The 21004-nt window shown below is 37.8% G+C and overlaps 1 protein-coding gene across 1 annotated transcript; it reads right to left on the bottom strand.

Annotated features, from left to right (window-relative positions):
- Window positions 1-2932: 2932 nt before the first annotated feature.
- On the bottom strand, window positions 2933-19659 carry RPF2 (ribosome production factor 2 homolog). Its single transcript, XM_081945281.1, has 10 exons — window positions 19525-19659; window positions 17615-17747; window positions 16318-16355; window positions 14131-14170; window positions 10417-10498; window positions 9755-9831; window positions 8368-8467; window positions 7855-7957; window positions 4404-4548; window positions 2933-3473 (listed from the first exon to the last, which is right to left on the bottom strand). The coding sequence occupies exons 1-10, from the start codon at window positions 19545-19547 to the stop codon at window positions 3297-3299; spliced, it is 918 nt and encodes a 305-aa protein (XP_081801407.1). The 5' UTR covers window positions 19548-19659; the 3' UTR covers window positions 2933-3296.
- Window positions 19660-21004: the final 1345 nt, after the last annotated feature.

Genomic DNA, 21004 nt, shown 5'->3' with positions numbered 1-21004 from the left:
TACTCCATTTCAGTCTCATACAAACATCAACACTTAAAGTTGATATCATGACAAGCCATAAATCATGACAAAACACAATGAACAAATTCATGAAATATGTTTAGCCAAACAAGCTATTCTGTGGAGTAATACAGTATGTGAATAAGAAATTTATATGATGTACATCCACAATATATATCAACAACAAGGAGCAGCAAATTGGGTAGGAAAAACATTAGCATTGCAACTAGCTTTTTAAAGAGTTACTTCCTTTATGTGTCTAGGTTAAATTACTGACTGTTTAAAAATTATGTACAATTTTAAATGGACAAATTAGTTTTAATAAAATTTGCCTTTTCCTCATCTTGGTCTAAATCAAGGTAGAAAATCTAACTATGTATTTAAATAAAATATTTAAATTCAACTTTTTCATCATAAGCATATCTGTTCCATTTGACTCCATTAACCAACCATATCTAATGCTGCTCATAAAAACTTATTATCTCCACACGTGGCCTCTTTATGATTATCGAAGCATCAAACATTTTTTTCAGAAACTGAAGAATGGAGAAAAGTAATCACTCCAACATACATCACAAAAATCAGCTTGTTCAATAATGTGCTGTCAAGTGGAAACCGAAATAATTTCAAACATTATATTATTCAGGGCAGCTTGAACAATAAAAAAATTATAATTAAGGCATTGCCAGCAGCAACTGATTAAAAGAAAATGACAAGTGTATTCACATTGCTCACTACCTTCCACTCATTTTTATGACATGTATGCCAAATAATTAAATCACACTAATTTTCAAAGAGGTAAATAAGGAAAAAGAGACCCATCTTTAACAATGAATTATAGATTTGGGAAATTTTTTGAAGAAACAACTTAACTTTCCACTTGAATAATGAATGAACTCTTACATATCACATTATAAATAAAGGACAAGCAATCAATTATAGTTTCTTGTTGGTACCTAAAAGGAGATGCTTTTTAGTTTGAATTTTTGTTTTTTGATAACCACCTCAACCCGACTCTCAGAATGAGATGGTTGCTCAATTCAGATTGTAGCATAAATTCTTCTTTATTAAAAAGAAACAACCTTGGCCCTTATTGGATATTGAAATGTTTTTGTAACAGTTTTTGAGAATATCAGCATCTATCTGAAAAGACTTTGAAAATAAGACCTCAGTAAAAAATAAAGTTTCACCCTGGGTCCTATGACCAATTAGGTCACAGAAAGAAAAAACATATATGATGCCATGTTTTGGGGAGGTCTGGGAGGCATTGCTTTTCTGGGTTGGGAGTGGCACTATGGAGCAGCCTCCCCTGTTGATGTTTTGGAGATTTTTAAGGACAGAGTTGTTGTGGAGAACCTTCTCTTGATATTGTCATGCCACCCTCATTTTCTATTATTGTTTTCTATTTGGATGGTATTGTTTTACTCTTTATAGTTGTTAAACTGTAGGTTGGTATTTTTAATACACTATGTAGGCTGAAGAATCTCTGGATTGTGTGGGTTGGAAATGTAGAAATGAATACAGAAGCTGAAGAACTATCTTGATAACAAATTGGACTCTGCTCAAACAAATCTTCCCAAGCAAGGTTTTTTTTTTAGCTGTACATTAATTGGGCATCAGTATTTCATAGCATGATGGATACATGTTTATAGGCATGTACATTGCTTTCTTTCTTTCTTTTTGCAACGCCTGCAGCTTTTGTTGCTTTTCCCTAAAGCAAGAATATATACCAGTGATGGCAAACCTATGGCACACGTGCCACAGGGAGCCATTTGTCAGGGCACGCAAGACGCTGCACTGTCAGCTGGCCAGCGTGCATGCGCATGCTGGCCAGCTGAGTTCACCGTTTTTAAAAGCCATTTTTCGCCCTCCCCAGGCTCCTATAAAGCTGGAGCCTGGGGAGGGTGAAAAGAGCCCCCCGCCCCTTCCGGAGGCTTCAGGGACTGTCCGGAGGCTTCCCTGAAGCCTTCGGAGCGCTTAAAATGACCCTCTGAGGAGGGTCATTTTGAGCGCTCCGAAGGCATCAGGGAAGCCTCCGGACGGTCCCTGAAGCCTTCGGAACGCTTAAAACGACCCTCCAAGCAAACCGGAAGTGACTTCTGGTTTGCTCAGAGGGTGGTTTGAAGCACTCCGAAGGGGTCAGGGAAGCCTCCGGACAGTCCCTGAAGCCTTCGGAACGCTTAAAATGACCCTCCGAGCAAACCGGAAGTGACTTCCGGTTTGCTCAGAGGGTCGTTTGAAGTGCTCCAAAGGCGTCAGGGAAGCCTCCGGACGATCCCTGAAGCCTCCGGAGGGCCTCTGGGGGGGCGGGGGAGGCTCTTTTCGCCCTCCCCAGGCTCCTATAAAGCCTGTGGCCTGGGGAGGGCAAAAAAAGCATGTAAAAATGGGGGGGTCGCACCTGTTGCGCACGCATGCGCACTGGGGGGGGGGTCGCGCATTGCATTATGGGTGCGGCACGCCCATAAACAACTCCCCTGCATTTCCTCCACTTGTGGCACGCGAGGTTCGCCATCGCTGATATATACTATAATCCAAAAATATTAAGCTAGAGGGGGAGAAGTCACCTGCTGTTCCTAACGTTATAGCTGTATGTTCCTTCACATTTTTAAGTTCTTGAAAAGTCTTGCTTCCAACGTGATTCCTTTTCATTTTGTTCTTAGTCAAAAGAAATGAGTTCTTGTTATACATGTGGGACTCTGGATTTTATCATTGGCAAAACAAATATATTGCATAAACCAGTTTCCACAAAACTCTGGATTGACTCTTAGAATTTCCAGCAAGCATGGTTATTTGCTCAAAATTCTGGCACTTGAAATCCAGACATATATGGAGAGACAACCCAGATTGGTAAACAGCAATGATGATAAATAAGAATACAGACTTAACTCAGAGCAGTCAACCAACAACATATTGAAAGGATATAGGCCCAAAACATTCTAGAAATTGTTCTTTATTTCTAGAGAAGGCGTTAGCTCTATATAACTTTGAGAAAATCTGTTCCAAACCCCTGAAAAAATAAACAAATGATATATTTTATATTCTAAATAATTTATGATCACGATTGGGAAAAGATTATGGCAAGGTCAAGCACCTATAATGGCCTCAAGCCATTATATACATATCTGTATCAAAGATCAGGTAAACTTGACTAGAAAAAAATTATTAAGATCCTCCATTGTTTAGAAACATCTTCAGAAAAAGGGAAAATAGTAAAATTTACATGAAGTAAGGTTTAAGTTTATATGGCATTTAACTGATAGGAGCCAAATTCAAATGTTCCTTCCAGTCCAAACTTCTCATTCCAACTTTAGTTTCTTTGGATCTCCTCCATCTTCAGTTTTCTTTTCAGACGATCTTTTCTTTAAACCTTTCATTTTTCTAGTCTGCAGTTTATCCAGGTCCTGTTTTTGCATGTGAATCCGCCCATATTTTGTCCCAAAGACATCATGAGAGACATTCTTCTTCTTTTTTGGCTAGAAATACAAGAAAATGCCCATTTTTTGATCTAGAACGACATTTCTTCAAAATGAAATCATTATCCAATAACGATCGGAAAATGTCCTTCCATTACAATTGAAATCTAATTAGTTACTTCATTATTTCACCTAATTTAAGTTAATTAGGAGAAACAAAGCTATGTCATTTGGAGAATTGTATTAATCTCTCATTTGTGGACCAAGTTCAATTCTAACGCTCCCTAACTCTATTGCCTTCCAATGTTCCGACCCTCCCAGAATTCTCATCAGGAGCCCAGTAGGTTGATCCACATACGTCATATGAGGAAGGCAGTCAAGTTAGAGAAAACTGGTTTAATTTGCAAAAACTCCACAAACAACGATTTAAGGATTACAAAATTAGACTAACTCTGTCATGTCAGGTTAGCTCTTTATGGTATTATCTAAACACATCCATGGAGAGACAGTTTGGTATAGTTAACGAACCAGGCTAGAAACTGGGAGACCATGAGTTCTAGTCCTGCTTTAGGCATAAAGTCATTCTCTTTCAGTCTAAGAAGGCAGCAATGGCAAACTACTTCCCAAATTTTGCCAAGAAAACTGCAGGGATTAGTCCAGGCAGTTGCCAGAAATCAAGACTGGCTTGAAGGCATACATACAAGGATATCCCTACCTCAATAAAATAAATGGTGACTATAAATAAGCCAAGCAGCCATCATTTCCAAAGTAGATTCAAAGGACATTTGTAATCTAAAATAATCCTTAAAGTACATTAAGAAAAATGGCGTAGCACATATTAGTGGATTTCATTAAATAAACATAAGGAGTTGTAGTTCAGTTGCTCTGATCCACAAACAGAAAAAAAAAATATTTTTTCAGGTATCACTTTCAGTTCTGCACTTGGGGCAGATTTTCCTGGCCCAAATGTATAAAGACTTGTCTACATACCTTGAGAGCTTTAGGCTGCTTTAGTGACAGCTTATACAGATCATCTGATGCCAAATGTGTTCTCCTTATCACCAAATCTAATGAGGGTCCCATATCTTCAAGTTCAATCCTTGGTATTTTACAACCAGACTTTTTCAATAACACCCTTGAAAATAGGACAAGGGGGAAAAAACCTTATTTGATTAGTTCATCTGACATTCTGAATTCTTGTAGCAATCCTCCTTCTTCCAGACAGTTCAGGACAAAGAACAAATCAGTTCTATGCAGTTCATATCAATATCACGCCAAAGCGCAAACCTATATCAGGTCTATATTAAAAATATCAATGGATAAATATTTACTAAAACCAAGCAGTGTATAATCAGGATCAGGACTAAGCAGAAAGGAGCACCCCACAATATGCCATAAATTTTGTTTTCCAAAGGAATATTAGCAGCCCTTTCTCCATAGATTCTTTCTGGAGAAACACCATGAGGAATAATGGCCATAAGCTTTTGTGAGATAGAAAATATTGCTTCATTTACCATAAAGATAACATACTTTGGCTTATTTTGCAGAAAAGTATTTTGAGGTAAACATTAGTTTATAATGCCCTTTTGGGGCTATATAACTAACCTTCAAAGGGAGAAATTTAATAAAATCAAATAGTGCCAAAATATTATTAAAGAGGTTATAGAAAAGAAATTAAAGGTACAGTATATATTGCAGGAAAAAATAACAGAAATACAACAAGAATGCAGCTTGAATAAAAGAGATAGAGAAAGAAAAAAAGTGTGTGTGTATGGGGGAACAACAGAAATGGCGAAAATGGCAAGGAAGTTCAAAAATTTGTCAGCATTGGACAAAGATGAATACTGGGTTTGGGGTTGAAGCATCTAACTGGGAAATTAGATTTTAGTATTTACATTTGGAAAAAAACCTATACAATATTTTTTTTCTTCCTTTTCCTCCTGTATGCCTCCAAATCTAAAGTCTGAGTAGAAAAAAAGAAAACTTCAACATCATTCTGCTGTGTCTAGAAGACGGCTGGATACTGTCATCACCATATGCCCATTTTACCATTGGCATCATTCAGTTCTGTCCCTTTATTTATACATAACTCTCCCCATCTACTATTAAAGCAATAGAGAAGTATGACATCCAGTTGTTCATCAGTTTATTTTTGATCCATATTTAATTTCAAAACTAAGGACTTGGTGCAATCCAGTTTCCAAAATAGTAGCCCGATCATCTCGTAAGGGAAATGGATTGGTTCAAGGAAAGCTGAGTAATTTCTTCTCCATCCTTGTTGAAATTACACACAGAAATAACCAATTGTAGCCTAAGAGCAGCTAGCTGCAATTAATATACTTTAACATAAATTCATTAATATTAATTCTTAATTAATATACTTCTTGGTTCATCAGTCCCAAGTTCCCTTCCACATACCAGTTGTTTAAAAACATGAACAACAGGTAGAATGTTGTAGTGCCATATTCTACCAAAGCTGGATTAATAAATATCAGACATGACTAAGTTTGAAAACAGATGTAAAGGTAAAGCTTCCCCTCGCACATATGTGCTAGGCATTTCCGACTTTAGGAGGCGGTGCTCATCTCTGTTTCAAAGCCAAGGAGCCAGCGCTATCCGAAGACGTCTCTGTGGTCATGTAGTCAACATGACTAAATACCGAACTGTTACCTTCCCATCAAAGGTGGTTCCTATTTTTCTGCTTGCATTTTTTTCATGCTTTCGAACTGCTAGATTGGCAGAAGCTGGGACAAATAGCAGGAGCTCACTCTGTTACGTGGTGCTAGGGATTCTAACCACCAAACTGCCGAACTTTCTGATTGACAAGCTCAGTGTCTTAGCCACTGAGCCACTGCATCCCTGCGAAGAGATGTACCAGCTCATAACAATGAGCTGGTACAGGTAAACAATGTCTTCTCTTTATTCGGTCTTTCATCATTTGAAAGTAAAGCAAATTCCTTTTATAATCTTATCAGAAACTCTGTTCTTATTGCATGTAAATTATATTCCTGCTCATTAATACTTAGTAGATTGACAACTGCAGTTAATTTTGAAGGCATTCATGATATTAATTAAAACATTTTAAAATTTTTCAACAGCTGGAATTTCCCTGTACTGTGCAGCCTACGAGTGGCATCAGTTTCCAAAATCTTCAGACTGACACATATGTCTGATTTATTCTTTTCTCATTATTCTCTCCACTGAGATGGTTAGTCAACCAAGCATAATATAATAGGTCTGATATTATTAGATTATAAACATTGGTGATCATATACTCTGACCTTATCTTCCAACCTCCTTCTCTTATCTTACGAAAGAGAGACAGAGAGACTATGATAAAACTTCACGCCCCAGACTTTGGACAGTTGCATAGCCACATGAAACTCAGTTTTTATGATTGGATTCTATATAGGATTCAAAAAGAATTCTCAAAATTTGGGATATTCCAGATATGGGCATGTTATATGAAAAAATCTGAGAGTTTATCTCAGTATGTATATAGTAATATGTTTTATATTCACAGAAGACAAGTGGCCCTAATATTTCAAACATATTAAGAAACCAAGATGTATGTACGTGGGTCATAATAAACCAGAACTGAGATCATAGCAAAGCAGAGGGAATTTGAAATCAACAATTTGTAAACAGGTCTCGTGTCTATGTTCAGCTTTCGCAGAAATGCAAAGAACAAAAAAGTAGGGATATCAGTATTCAACCATTACTCTATTCCAGACCCTGGATTTCTGAAGATAACAATATGAAGCTAATAGCTATTCTATAACAATCCAAAATAGATAATTAAATCTAGATAAACCTTCAAGGAGGGAATATAATGGGGCTATACTGCAAAATATGTGACATTAAGCTGTGTTAGCACAGTAAAGGTTAATGAATATTAACACAGTGGGAGAGCAATATTGACAAAGCCAATCACAACTGGATAGTTTGAACCACAAGGAATATTGTAGAAATAATAGAGTACCTCCTGGTTAAAAGGAGAGTACTTTGGTGTGCATTTTGGGGGGGATTTTTTTGGAGAAAGAATTTGCTTGTGGATATATGTGTTTCATATGCACTTTGCTAGTGCTGAGAATCCATAGTTTTGTCAACATGTTTAGCTTGAAAATAAAATCTCTAAGTACAATTAATATGCCTGTAACATTCTTCTTCTTCTAAGTAGATGAGGATTTAAAGTAACATTTTAATTGGGTCTTCAGCTATTTCATACAGACAGCAGGTGTACCACACAATGCAATACTTTATAATCTGTGGGATAATATCGTGGGAAGCCAGCCTGAAAGGATGAAATTAGACTTTTTCCCACCTAAATGCCTCTCCTACACTGCTCTAATCCAAACATGCACAAATGTACCACATCTCTAGTCCTAGTCAGTGTATGACTGCACATTGTGGCACATATCCAAGCACCACACAGACTTACTTGTAACTTCTCATATAGATCTTTTCATCCACTGCTGTGAAATGCAAAACATGTTCTAAGCCAGCCAGACGAATACTGGGTACAACAGGGCCTCTGAAAAAATCTGAAGGGCAAAAAAGAGCAAGAGTCAGTTCTGAAAAGATGGTCCAAGGATGCCTGGGATCCCTTAAGACCCTCTTTGGGATTTGCAAAAACAAAATTATTTGCAAGATATTAAAGATATTGGCATACATCTAATAATGTAACTCTTCTGATTATTCATTTTATTAGTTTTAAAATAGTTTTTTCATGAAAAATATCTTATGTTGATATCTACTGGATTTAATAATTGTACAAGATTCAATAACAAACTTAATTTTTCATATGGCAAATATAAATAAATATAAGTCATACAAAAGGAAGGAGCTTTTTTGGGGTCCTCCATTATTTTTTAAAATGGGAAGGGATCCTGAAAGCAAAAAAGTTTAAGAAACAGGTCTGTATGACACTAGCAGGTTAACTCAAATGGCTTACCAATTAGAAGGCTTTTTAACCTTCTATGTTCCTCATCAATGTCAAAAGCATCTCCTGCAAATATCAGCATGGGCTTTGTTCCCTCTGGACACTTGCTGTTCTATTATAAATATTAAAAGATTAAAGAACAAAAAAGGTTGGCAGAGGACCAAGAGAAGGAGAAAAAGTATCCCAGAAGACCTATCACCAGGTCTCACAACAGGAACAGACTTGCTGGGTAGACCTTGCCAATGTTAACTGGCAGCTCAGATGTTCCTTTTTTGGATATGGTGGGGACTACACTCCCAGCTGTTTTGTTGTCTGTACTAACTGAGAATTCTAGGAACTACAACCCAACATATTTAGTGGGCAACATTTAAATTTAAAAAGGCAATTAAACAAGTAACCCCAAAAATTAGGCACTTCAAAAGTTAACTGTTCTTTGATGTGCTCATAAAAACTGAAATAAGAGCCATCACATCAGAAAAATCTTTTTTCTAAGACACTGCACTGTGATATTTACATTTACTGTCTAAAAACAAAGCAGGTGCTCCTATAGTTACATATGGTTAAACATAAGTTTCAATATAGGCCGGCTTAAGCTGCTGAAACCAATTTGATCTTCTAAGTTTTTATTTAAATCAGGTGACAGCACCACTGGTAAACACTACCCTGGGAACGTCAGCCAAAAGTAACAGCTTAAATATCCAAGAATTCTTGGAACAAGTAGAGCAGCTGATGTTGTCAATCAAAAGCAGTAACCCATCACAGCTGGCTGGACGTGACTACCCAATTTCAAGCCACCTGGACTGTAGCAAACTACAGCTTCTTCACTGACAATCCTATCACCCAAGTTTAAAAAGCAGATTCCAGTGAAGTATAATGAGAACAAACCATGGGAAAAGCTTCCTGGATAAAGATATACTCTTTCACAGATCATAGTCACATTGAGTTTCAAGTAGTATCCCCGATTTTTCTGTTTATATCAGTTTAAAAGTGTTAGCACAAAAAAGTGTTTACCGCAAAATTAAATTACATTTTCAAGAAAACTGTAGAGACTAATCCAGGCAGTTATCAATGCTTTCTCAAAGGCACTAATAAATAAATATGATCAAAATACATTAAAAGTGGTCCTTGGTGCTGAGCTTGCTTGTTTTCTTGCAGATGGCGTCATTACCCAAATTAGGTAACATCATCTGTGCTAGCAAGGAGCTTCTGCAAGAAAACAAGCAAGCTCAGAGAACACCAAGGACCCTCATGTCAATCCTGAGCTGCAAATATTACCCTTTATCAAATACATTAAAAGACTGATCAAACAGCAATTTAGAAGCAGAAATCAGAGAGAAAAGAGATACACCCCCAACAAATTAAGTCAGCAAGGAACTGGCGATATTTCGGAATACGTTACCTTAATATCTTTGAGGGCAACAAACTTCTCAATGCCCAGTTCAATCATATCCAGAATATGATAGTCATACATACGACCTACCAAAAGAGAGTGAAAGATAATTAAAATGTGTCTTTTGACAATGCAATACACTTACATTTTAGAAATGAATCCCCTTTTTATGGTACATAGTTTAGACGCATAGTAAGTTTCTAACAAATACAATTCTTCATGCATCTTTATGATACCTGTGAAAACATAGCATTCATACGTTTTTCCTTAAAAATTAGAAAATATTAGAAGACCTGACAACTGACATAACAAGACTAACATCCTCTTTTCCTCAAACTCACTTGACAACAGTGAGTTACAGCAAACCATACTGGCCTAGTCTGCATTGAGCTAATCAAACAAATAGCATTATGGCTTATTGTTACATGATAGAGAAACTTTGATTCCAGGCAAAGTTAGCCAAGCAGAAGTATCAAAGCACTGATTGTAACCCTGAAAGAGATGAGCTCGTATCAGCTGGTCTTGACCACAATTCCTCCACTCACCCTTTTCTTTAAATTCCATTTATTTGGCTCAAGACAGCAACAGGCTTGTTTCCACACACTGAGAGGCTCTTGATCTACTTTCTCTAATCTACAATAATTATATGAATAAAAACCCAGACACGGTACCTATGGTCAGATTATTAGGTCTCTTCTTGCTATGAGATCCAAACAGGAACAAAGAACAATCAGACTTCTTAGAAAAAAATTCCTAATAACAAAACACAGAGGTTTAAATATATTGAAATGCTTTGCAGAACACAACACACAACCAGCTTTCAAGGCATAATTTGAGAAGACCGAGCAGCTATTATACCACTGTAAATCTTGCCAAAAAGAGAAGATTCCTTTGGCTTACAATTCCCAATCCATTTCCACCCTCTCCTTGTTTAGCAATCGCATTCTGATCTGACAATTTGGTCATTAAATGAAATAGTTGCCAAACAAACATGGGACAGACAGGGCAAAGAACACCAGCTGCTGCTGTCTCATTCAGATAAAGTTCTCATACAGTATTCTGTCTGTGCCCTGTCTGTGTCTGACCTGTTTCCCCGTTTTTTTGCCCCATTGCAGGTGGAGATCATCTAAATAAGCTACCTTTTCCCGAGCTGCTTTTCCCTAACATCAGGGTAACAAGTTTAGCCCTGTGACTTTAATTAGTTAATAAGAATGATCTGCTGCCTAAACCAGGGGTGTCAAACTCAATCCCATTGTTGACTGCATTGGGATTTTGTTTGCCCTTGGGGGCCGGGGGTGGGTGTGGCCTGGTCATCGCAGCCAACTGGGTGGGCGTGGCCGATCCCAAGGTGGCAGGGGCCGGTCCCTCGCTGTCTCTGGGACAGCCTATGGGCCAACTCTGTGGCCTATTGCAGGCCAGATGCAGCCCACGGGCCGCCTTTGACACCCCTGGCCTAAACTGACCAGATTAAATCAGTTTCACACTGAAGACTCCTGTTGTGTAGCACCACAAAGGCATGCATTGGTTGGAAAATGTTTTTTTTAAAACTGGTGTTTATTACAGTTGTCGTTGCAAATGGTTGCTAACCAGTTACTAAATGTAAAGTGCACTGATGATGTTACCTAGTATAGTCATGAAATGTCTGAAAGAAAATAACTGAGCTCCGAGAATACTAATGACCCAAATGTGCAACTCTGAGCTATAAATATTCTCTTTTATCAGTAATCTATGGAGTACTCTGGATCAAAATCAGCAATGATTTTGCAGTTATTCTTTTTCAGAAATTCAGAAAGATTAATTGAATATAAATTGTTATCACAATATACTATTTATAAAACACCCAATATTGTGTTTCCCCCCAAAATCTGACATAACTCTTTCAAATTCCAGATCTTTCTGAGTTAACATAATGACAGCTTCAAACTGAGAACAAACTTCTCTCAACGTCTTTACAAGAAAATACACTGACCTCAGGGTAAGTTATAAACCAAAGCAATAGGAATATTGTTCCTTTTTATTCCTAACTGTTCCACACCCATAATGTAACCCACAGGGGAAAAAAATATGCAAAAACAATATTCTCATTTTTTAGCTTATAATCAAAACATATTCTGCTTTCTCAAGCTACAGTATGTTTCTATAAGGCCTGGAAACCGTTCTTAAGCCTTAGAAAATATTTTTGTGAGGAAAATAGGAGGCAGAAATATTGGCCATATTTGCTCTCTTCAGTTGACCTAAATAGAAATGTAAATATTTTAAAAAGCTGGATAAAAATATAATAACAATATCATATGCTAGTAAATGCAAAGGATCAGCTATCTTTTCTACGACAGATCCATCTAGAGGCAAAAAAATGTATTACTAGAGAACTCAGAAAATAACTTAACAGCAAAATTTATTTTACTTGTTTCCATGGCCCAATTCAAGCTATATCAAGCTAACCATCACAGTTTGACTGAAAAAAAGCATAAGTTTAGGAAATCTAGAAATTATTGCTTTCAGCTTAAGCTAGATATGTGACCCACTGGGTTATCTCATTCCAGAAGCATTTGCTCATCAGATTCCTCCAAATCTTCCACTGATTCCTGCCAGCTTCCCACAGGACTGAATAGAGACAGGCACATGAAAGAAAAACAATGGAAGGGCTTCTAATATATTGCCTTTATATATTGCCTTCAACATTCTGGGAGATATTCAGATATATCTGCTTTGAAAATAGTCCATGTTGAACTAGCATGAACATCATGAGTTAACCACAGGAAATGTTTTACAACGTTTTATTACATTATAAATTGTTGGGTGATAATTTTTATGTCATGTTTTATAAAATTGTACACTTTTATAACTTTTACAAATTCCATGGGAGGCATGGGTCCCAGATTCTAGACAAGTTGCCTAAGTTAGCTCACCTAAGATACCCTTGGTTCAAAAATTGTTGCCCTATGCTGCATCATTTTGCCCAGTTAAAAGTTATGGGAACAAGAGTTTTATTAGTATATATCGTATTTTTCAGAGTATAAGATGCACCGGAGTATAAGATGTACCAAGGTTTTTAAGAGGCATTTTTTTTAAAAAAAGTAGGTAGGTAGTGGGACAGAGAGAGAGAAAGAGAGAGGAATACAGTAGGTAGGTAGGGGGAGAGAGAGAGTAGATAGGTAGGTAGGTAGATAAAGGGAGAGAGAGAGAGAGAGAGAGAGAGAGAGAGAGAGAGAGAGAGAGAGAGAGAGAGAGAGAGAGAGAGAGAGAGAGAGAGAGAGAAATAGAGTAGGTAGGTAGGGAGAGAGAGAGAAAGTAGGTAGGTAGGTAGATGTTTCCAGATGTATTTATCCATGTGCTGGAGAAGGAAATCGCTGACAATCTGCAGTACCTAAGACTTTGTTTTTGCTGGCACAGCACTTGATCAATCTAATTCTCATCAATCACTCTAACTAAAAAGCATTCCAAAAGGGAAAAAAAAGTTTTTGCACTCTGCAAACCTCCCAAAAATGGCCCGTTTTTTGCGAAAACATGCCTGTTTTTTTTTTTTAAAGGCATGAATAGCCTTTGGGGGGGCTTGCAGAGTGCTCCTGGGGGGTGCTCTCCCAAATGAGCATAAATGGCCTGTTGTTTGAGAAAACGAGCCTGTTTTTTTTCAAGAAAATTACATGCATAGCCTTATGGAGGCTTATAGAGTGCTCCTGGGGGCTGGGGCAGAAATGAGCAAAAAACCAGCCCTTTCTTGCTCATTTCTGCCCTCCCCAGCCCCCAGGAGCTCTGTGAAAGCCTCCATAAGACTATGCATGGCCATTTTGGTGAAGGGGCGGGGCTTCGGGAGGCAAAAAATGCTATATTCAGTGTATAAGATGCACCCAGATTTCTAGCCTCTTTTTTGAGGGAAAAAGGTGTGTCTTATGCTCCGAAAAATACGGTAGATAAAAAGTAACTTAATTCACTCAACATTTATGTCATTCAGATTGTAATTAATCCTGGCATGTTTGAAACAAATTACCGTTAGTATTTAGAACTGCTTTGCATTCAGATGACAAGTTTATCATAGTTTTAAAAAACCACCAACATGCTCAAACTCATCACGGCTTAGCAGAAGATATGCAATGGGCAGTGACGCATATAGTTGTCTATTTGTTTTCAGCATTGTAAGAAACCTCCCTCAGCAGTTCCTCTCTCAAGATGCTTTGAACTCAATTTCAATCATTTCTCCTACAAAGGAAGAGTTGCAGTCCAAACCCTCTTAGTTTACATTAGACAAGAGTGAGCTAATTTAGCACAACGTTGGGAATAGCCAATACAAACTGGATGTTGTATAACTAAATTAAATTTTACAATTCCAGAAAGTGTTTAGATCTATTTTTCTATCTCACATACATAAGCCTAAACCTAATACTCACCAGAGAGGACTGGTCTTCAAAGGGCCTTGTAATATTCTTTCTGAAAAAGATTTTTAAAAAACTCGTAAAAATACCTGTTTTAATCTACCCACAACTAGTAACCCCCCCCCCAAAAAAAACCCTGATTGGTTCATATTATATGCTAAGCAAATCATGGATGCCTCTTCCTATAGCTTCCTAGTTAGCAATTAACAGCCATTAGAAGAAGTCTAATGCTCCTTTTTGGGAGATCTGCAGAGTGCAAAAACTTTTTTTTAAAATTTGCCTCTTCAAAATCTTGGTGCATCCTATACTCCGGTGTGTCTTATACTCTGAAAAATACAGTATCTAAAAAGCATAAGGCGTTATACATTATACATATGATAAGGTAGACCATAACCTACTACTAGATAAAGTAGAAGAATGTGGGTTAGACAGCATCACCACCAGATGGATTCGTAACTGGCTGACCAACCGCACTCAACGTGTAGTCCTCAATGGAACTGCATCTACATGGAGGGAAGTATGCAGTGGAGTACCCCAAGGCTCTGTTTTAGGCCCAGTACTCTTCAACATCTTCATCAATGATTTGGATGAGGGAATAAATGGGGAACTCATCAAATCTGCAGATGACACCAAGCTGGCAGGAATAGCCAACACTCCAGAAGATAGGCTTAAGATACAGAAGGATCTTGACAAACTTGAACATTGGGCACTAGCTAATAAAATGAAATTCAATGGTGAAAAGAGTAAGGTTTTACATTTAGACAACAAAAACAAAATGCACAGGTACAGTATAGGTGGTACCTTGCTCAACAGTAGTAACTGTGAAAGGGCTCTTGGAGTCCTAGTGGAAAACCATTTAAATATGAGCCAGCAGTGTGCAGCAGCTGCCAAAAAAGCCAACACAGTTCTAGGCTGCATAAATAGAGGGATAGAATCAAGATCACGTGAAGTGTTAATACCACTTTATAATGCCTTGGTAAGGCCACACTTGGAATACTGAATTCAGTTTGGTCGCCACAATGTAAAAAAATGTGGAAACTCTGGAGAGAGTGCAGAGAAGAGCAACAAAGATGATTAGGGGACCGGAGACTAAAACATATGAAGAAAGGTTGCAGGAACTTGGTATGTTTAGTTTAAGAGAAAAAAGGACTAGAGGAGACATGATAGCAGTGTTCCAATATCTCAGGGGTTGCCACAAAGAAGAGGGAGTCAAACTATTCTCCAAGGCACCTAAGGGTAGAACAAGAAGCAATGGGTGGAAACTAATCAAGGAGAGAAGCAACTTAGAACTGAGGAGAAATTTCCTGCCAGTTAGAACAATTAATCAGTGGAACATCTTGCCTCCAGAAGTTGTGAATGCCCCAACACTGGAAGTCTTTAAGAAGATGTTGGATAGCCATCTGTCTGAAACGGTATAGGGTTTCCTGCCTAGGCAGGGGGTTGGACTAGAAGACCTCCAAGGTCCCTTCCAACTCTGCTATTGTATTGTATTATTGTATAAATGATTTGCCTGGTTACATACACTTTCTATTGTTCAGCATTTTATACATTTTTTCCATTAAACATAATGGGTGATCTGTAATATATGGATACCATGCTGCATATACTCACAGATAAAACCCTCTCCAGATAAACCGAACAGTTTTGGGAGAAGTTTTGAAACCTAAAACCTACTTTTCATAGGTTGTACTAGTTGACAAACTAGGGTGCATGTATGTATAATTATGTACATGGACGTGTTTGCATCTATCTGTGTGTGCGCGTGCATACATATAACTTAAATTATGCAAAGAATTCAACAAGCATATTTTATCATTCTTTTTAAATTATTAAAGTAGCTGGATCTTCTCTGAAGCTTTAGACACTATTCCTGACTGTTCCTGCATGCAGATTTCCTTCATTTGGAGGAAAGTAAGAAACATGACTGTTTTAACGACCTTAAAACACCTTTTTCAACTGCTTTGCACAATCCTATTATGATGTGTAAATGTACATGCATATGTATGTGTCATTCATATATATACAATATAACCATGTTTCCCTGAAAATAAGACCGGGTCTTATATTAATTTTTTCTCCCAAAAACGCATTAGGGCTTATCTTCCAGTTGTCTTATTTTCGGGAAAATAGAGTGTATACACATATATACCAAATACCACATAGATCTGTATCACATTTGAATACCAAAGAAAAATAACTTACCTTTTATATAAGACAGCGAAGGGCTTTTTCAGGGCATACTATAAGAAAAGAACACTTTAGTTTAGAAGTCACATTTAACAATGCGAATCTTCAAATGTTTCAAATAAAAAGGAAATATATTTGTTTACATCAATTTAGAACAAATAAAGTCTAGATTAATGAGTGTCTGAAGGACTTCACTGGGCTTTAAGCTCACTAGCAGGTTTCCAGTAATGGGTCTACCAAATAACTTTGCTAATCCCTTGCTGACTCTGATAGCAACACTGAGACACAAATACTGTCATCTCACTACAAAGGTTTCATCTGAATCAGATCAATTACATTCTCTCACAATGGTGATGGAAGAGCAACATTATATTAACATTTGGTATCCTTTGTTGTTGTTGCCTACTCATATCCTTACGGTTTTATTAAAACAGATAACACTTTGCTACTGGAAGTCACTTTCACCCTATCCTTGCCAAATTGGGGAGTCCTTCTGATAGAGTAAAAAATGACGTCTCAGCTTCATGGAAGGTATCCTCCTCTGGAATGTTTTAAAACTATTTTCCTTTTTCTTTCCTTTTTTCTTACCTACTTTTCTTCCTCCAGCTCTAACACTAGGATCTGCTTATAATGGGAGCCCTTAGAGACAAGTGTCCTTGAGCCCTCGATTTCGATTTGAAAATCAAAATAAGTTAAGTGAATACACATATGTTTAGAAGGCAGAGTAGGGGGAATGAAGAGACAACACTGAAAAAGTGTAGACCTCCTCTATAGCACATGTAAAGCTCCATGCACTCTAGATTCAGACTTCTAGTCAACACAATTCCAGGATCAGTAACAAAGGTTACCATTCCCACAAATTCCATAAACAAATAGACTGCTAGAGGACATATTTCTCTTATTGTCTTATAAAGAAAATCAGACAAAAAACTGGAGCACAAACAACTAAAAATCAAATGCTGAGATTTAAATGACTGAATTCCTACTTCATTGTGCTCCAGATTCTGATAATAATTGGTAATAATGCTGCAACTAATTCTTCTCCAAAAGAATTATTTACAGTAGTGGTTCTCAGCCTGTGGTCTGCGAATCCCTGGGGAGGCAGCGATGTTGTCACAGGGAGTCCATGAAGGCTTGAAGAAATGTTAACGATTTAAATCTTGACCCTTGGGGGTCTGGGGCCACAAAAGATATGTAAAGGGAGGCGGTGGTGAAAAAAATGTTAAGAACCACTGATTTACATTGTATATTTTCTGGATCCAATTCCCAAAGAAGTGCCATTACTTTTGCAGAAATTTCTAAACATACTTACAATATTTTTGAGTACTTCTGCTACTGTTAAACTTGCATTTCCTCCTTTTATGAGCATTGCATTTTTGGTGTTTTCTGTCAGTTTAGGCTCTCTTTTTTCAAGAAATCTTTTGGCTCTCTTTGTTTTAGGCTTTCTGTTATGAAAAAAACAAACAAATAACAAATGGAGTTTCACAAAATGTTATTTTATTTAGCACTTCTAAATGCTGCCCATATTAAATGGTAACATGACAATTTATAAAAAAAATACAGACATGATATAACCAGCAGAAGAACATTATTGATGCTAATTGAATCTATGGATGAAGAGGAAAAATGATATCCAATGCATCTGAGAAAGACTATCTCTCAGCTCACTGAAGTGAGACATCCAGAAGTCTAAAAGATTAGCTTGATTCATACCAGGTTGCCAAGGCTGGGTTTTTGATCCCTGTCTGCATGTTTTGGTTTGTATTTTAAAAATATATATATTTTTATAAGCTGCATTGTACAGTATGCATTAAATGGGTAAAACCCAACCTTGGGTTATTGGCTATGTGACTATTTTGTCTACCAATTGGACAGAATTTAACTGAAATTACAATCTCCAATTCATTCTCAAGAATTGGGGAAAATAAAGTTGAATATATTTATTCCCCCTCCATGGTTTAAATTTTATTTCTGCATAAGGAAAGAAAGAAAAGAATGGAAGGCTTGTTCACATTCTTTCTATGCCTGCCAATGATTTAATTATTGTTTTCTATTTTAAAGCAACATACATTGTTTATATCTCTGGAAGAGACAATCTAAGTATTTGAAAAATTAAAACTAAGTTGCAATATAATTCCTGGAATCTCTCCTTTCTAATTGACCAATGTTTTTCTTCTCTCCAACTAAGATACTACATACTGCAAAGATGAAAAACAGCATATCTTAACTTGGTTTGTGGTAGTATGACCTCTTGCCATAAGTACTACACACCCACATCATCTCTTCATTCCTCACTTCATTTCACTCAGGGAAACCAGTACAACAACTATACATCATCTGCTTCAGGATTCCTCTTTTGCAAGTTGAAAAAATAATTCTCCATCAGGTACCACCACTCTCTCCAATAATATTACTAACTTTATTTGATATACCAGTGAATAAAACAGAACCCAGCTTTGTAATCATCCAAACATCAGCACGAAACCAAAACATCACAAAGCCAGAGGGTTTGAAACAAAGCAGGAAACAAAAAAAAAACTTACAAACAAACGTGTCAGATTGTGTGTCCAATCACACTTGGCCAATAAAGAATTGTCAGACTGTAACTACTGTATTTCATATCTGTCTGCTGTAAACTTAGCACATACCCCAAAACATGGAGAGGCATACACACATGCACCACTGGTAGTAGTACCTATCAAATAAACATTCATTCATTTCACTTCATTTGAAATGTAACTGCAACGTCTCAAGAGAAAGCACACACCTTAACCCGAAAGTCTTAAAATTAAGAAACGTCCCTTAATTAAAAAAAACAACAACCCTGCAGTTTAGCTGGATCCCACAAGAAATTCACTGTTTCGTCTTATTATATAGTGCAATGATCCCCCCTCCCCCGTTTCAAGATATTTAGTGATTGGAAACTGATCGCTGGCTGGTCGTTTTAGACCGCTATATTTAGCCTTGCTACAAGCAGATTTCTACCAACCGAAGATAAGAGGCGGGAGTTCGGGAGGAACCCATGAAATCTCAAGCCAAGCTTAACCGCAAGCCTAAAACCGGCTTTTTCTTTTTTTCCGCACCAACTTGATAAAAGGCTGCGCATATCATTCCCAAATTACACAAATGCTTCCCCCCCCCGCGCCCTTACGAACCCATTTAATAACCTCAAAGGGAAAAAAAGGACTCAAAACGGATCAGTGCTGAAAATCCGGTACTTACACCACACGGTCTAAAGGCTCCATCTTCCCGGTACAGGATAGCTAGCTGCACCCACGTGGCCCAGACAAACTGAGGCCACCGGAAAGAGTTATTTTTTTAAAAAAAAATCACGTTGTGACATCATATCCGCCGTGGCTGGAACATAGAGATAGAAAATAAAGAGTCCCCAAGAAGCGGTGTTCTTGAACATGTTATATTAACAGGTTAACAAAGTTGGAACTTGGAAGGGATCTTGTAGGTCATCTAGTCCACCCACCCACCCCCGCTCAAGCAGGAGACCCTACATCATTTCTGACAAATGGAAGTTCAATCTCTTCTTGAAAGTCTCAAGTGATGGAGCTCCCACAACTTCCTAAGGCAAGCTGTTCCATTGGTTGATTGTTCTCAATGTCAGAAAGTTCCTCCTTGTTTTTAATTGAATCTCTCCTTGGTCAGTTTCCATCCGTTATATACTTAGATTAACCACAATAATAAGTTTATATATGTATGTGTGTGTAACTGTGTATGTGTACGTGTACATACACACACACACACACACACACACAAATTATTATTATGTGGTTAATCTTTAGTGAGATTCACAGCCTTTGGGGCTGGTTGGTAGCTCAACAGCTCGAGTCCTAGGACCTAGGAACTGTTAAGGTAACGTCGGATGATATAAGTTGTTCCAAGTAGGATGGTTTTTTGTAGAGTCAGAATGTTCAAGTCCGGTAAATTTAGAATTTCCAAATAGCAAGGTAGCCCTTTAGGTATTGCTCCAAGGGCTCCAATTACAATCGGGACAACACACAATTTCTTTTTCCACAGTCGCTCAACTTCAATTTGCAAGTCCCAGTACTTTGTGATTTTGTCTTGCTGCTTATCTTTAATTCATCCATCACCTGGTATGAATTATTGTAATAATAATATTTATTATTATTATATTATATACTTCAGGCAGCCCTCGACTTACCAGTTCATTGAATGACAGTGCAAACCAGGAACTGAAAAACAGGACATATGACCGTTTTTCACACTTACAATCTTGCAGCATGCCTATAGTCACACGATCAAATTCAGATGCTCGGCAACTGGTTTGTATTTATGATGGTTGCAGTGTCCCGGAATCATGATCCCCTTTTGCAGCCGTCTGACAAGCAAAAGGTTTTGATAACAATCTTTAAAGCGCTCCATGGCTCAGGACCTAGTTACTTGCGGGATCGTATTCTGCCCCATACATCCCTGCGACCAATCCGCTCGCACAGAGAGGGCCTCCTCCAGGTGCCGTCCACCAGACAGTGTCGAGGGGCGGCGCCTAGGAGTAGAGCCTTCTCTGTGGCGGGCCCAGCCCTGTGGAATGACCTCCCTCCGGATATTAGGAATACCTCTGACCTCCGCTCCTTTCGTGTAAAGCTCAAGACCCACCTTTTTCAAGTTGCTGGCCTGGCTCAACTTTGATCCAACTATATCGCTCCTGACGGGTTTTTTATTTGGGGTATTT

This window comes from Natrix helvetica (assembly GCF_964273705.1).
Source record: "Natrix helvetica genome assembly, chromosome: 2".
Classification (NCBI taxonomy): Eukaryota; Metazoa; Chordata; class Lepidosauria; order Squamata; family Natricidae; genus Natrix; species Natrix helvetica.
This window is presented reverse-complemented; position numbering and strand designations above follow the sequence as displayed.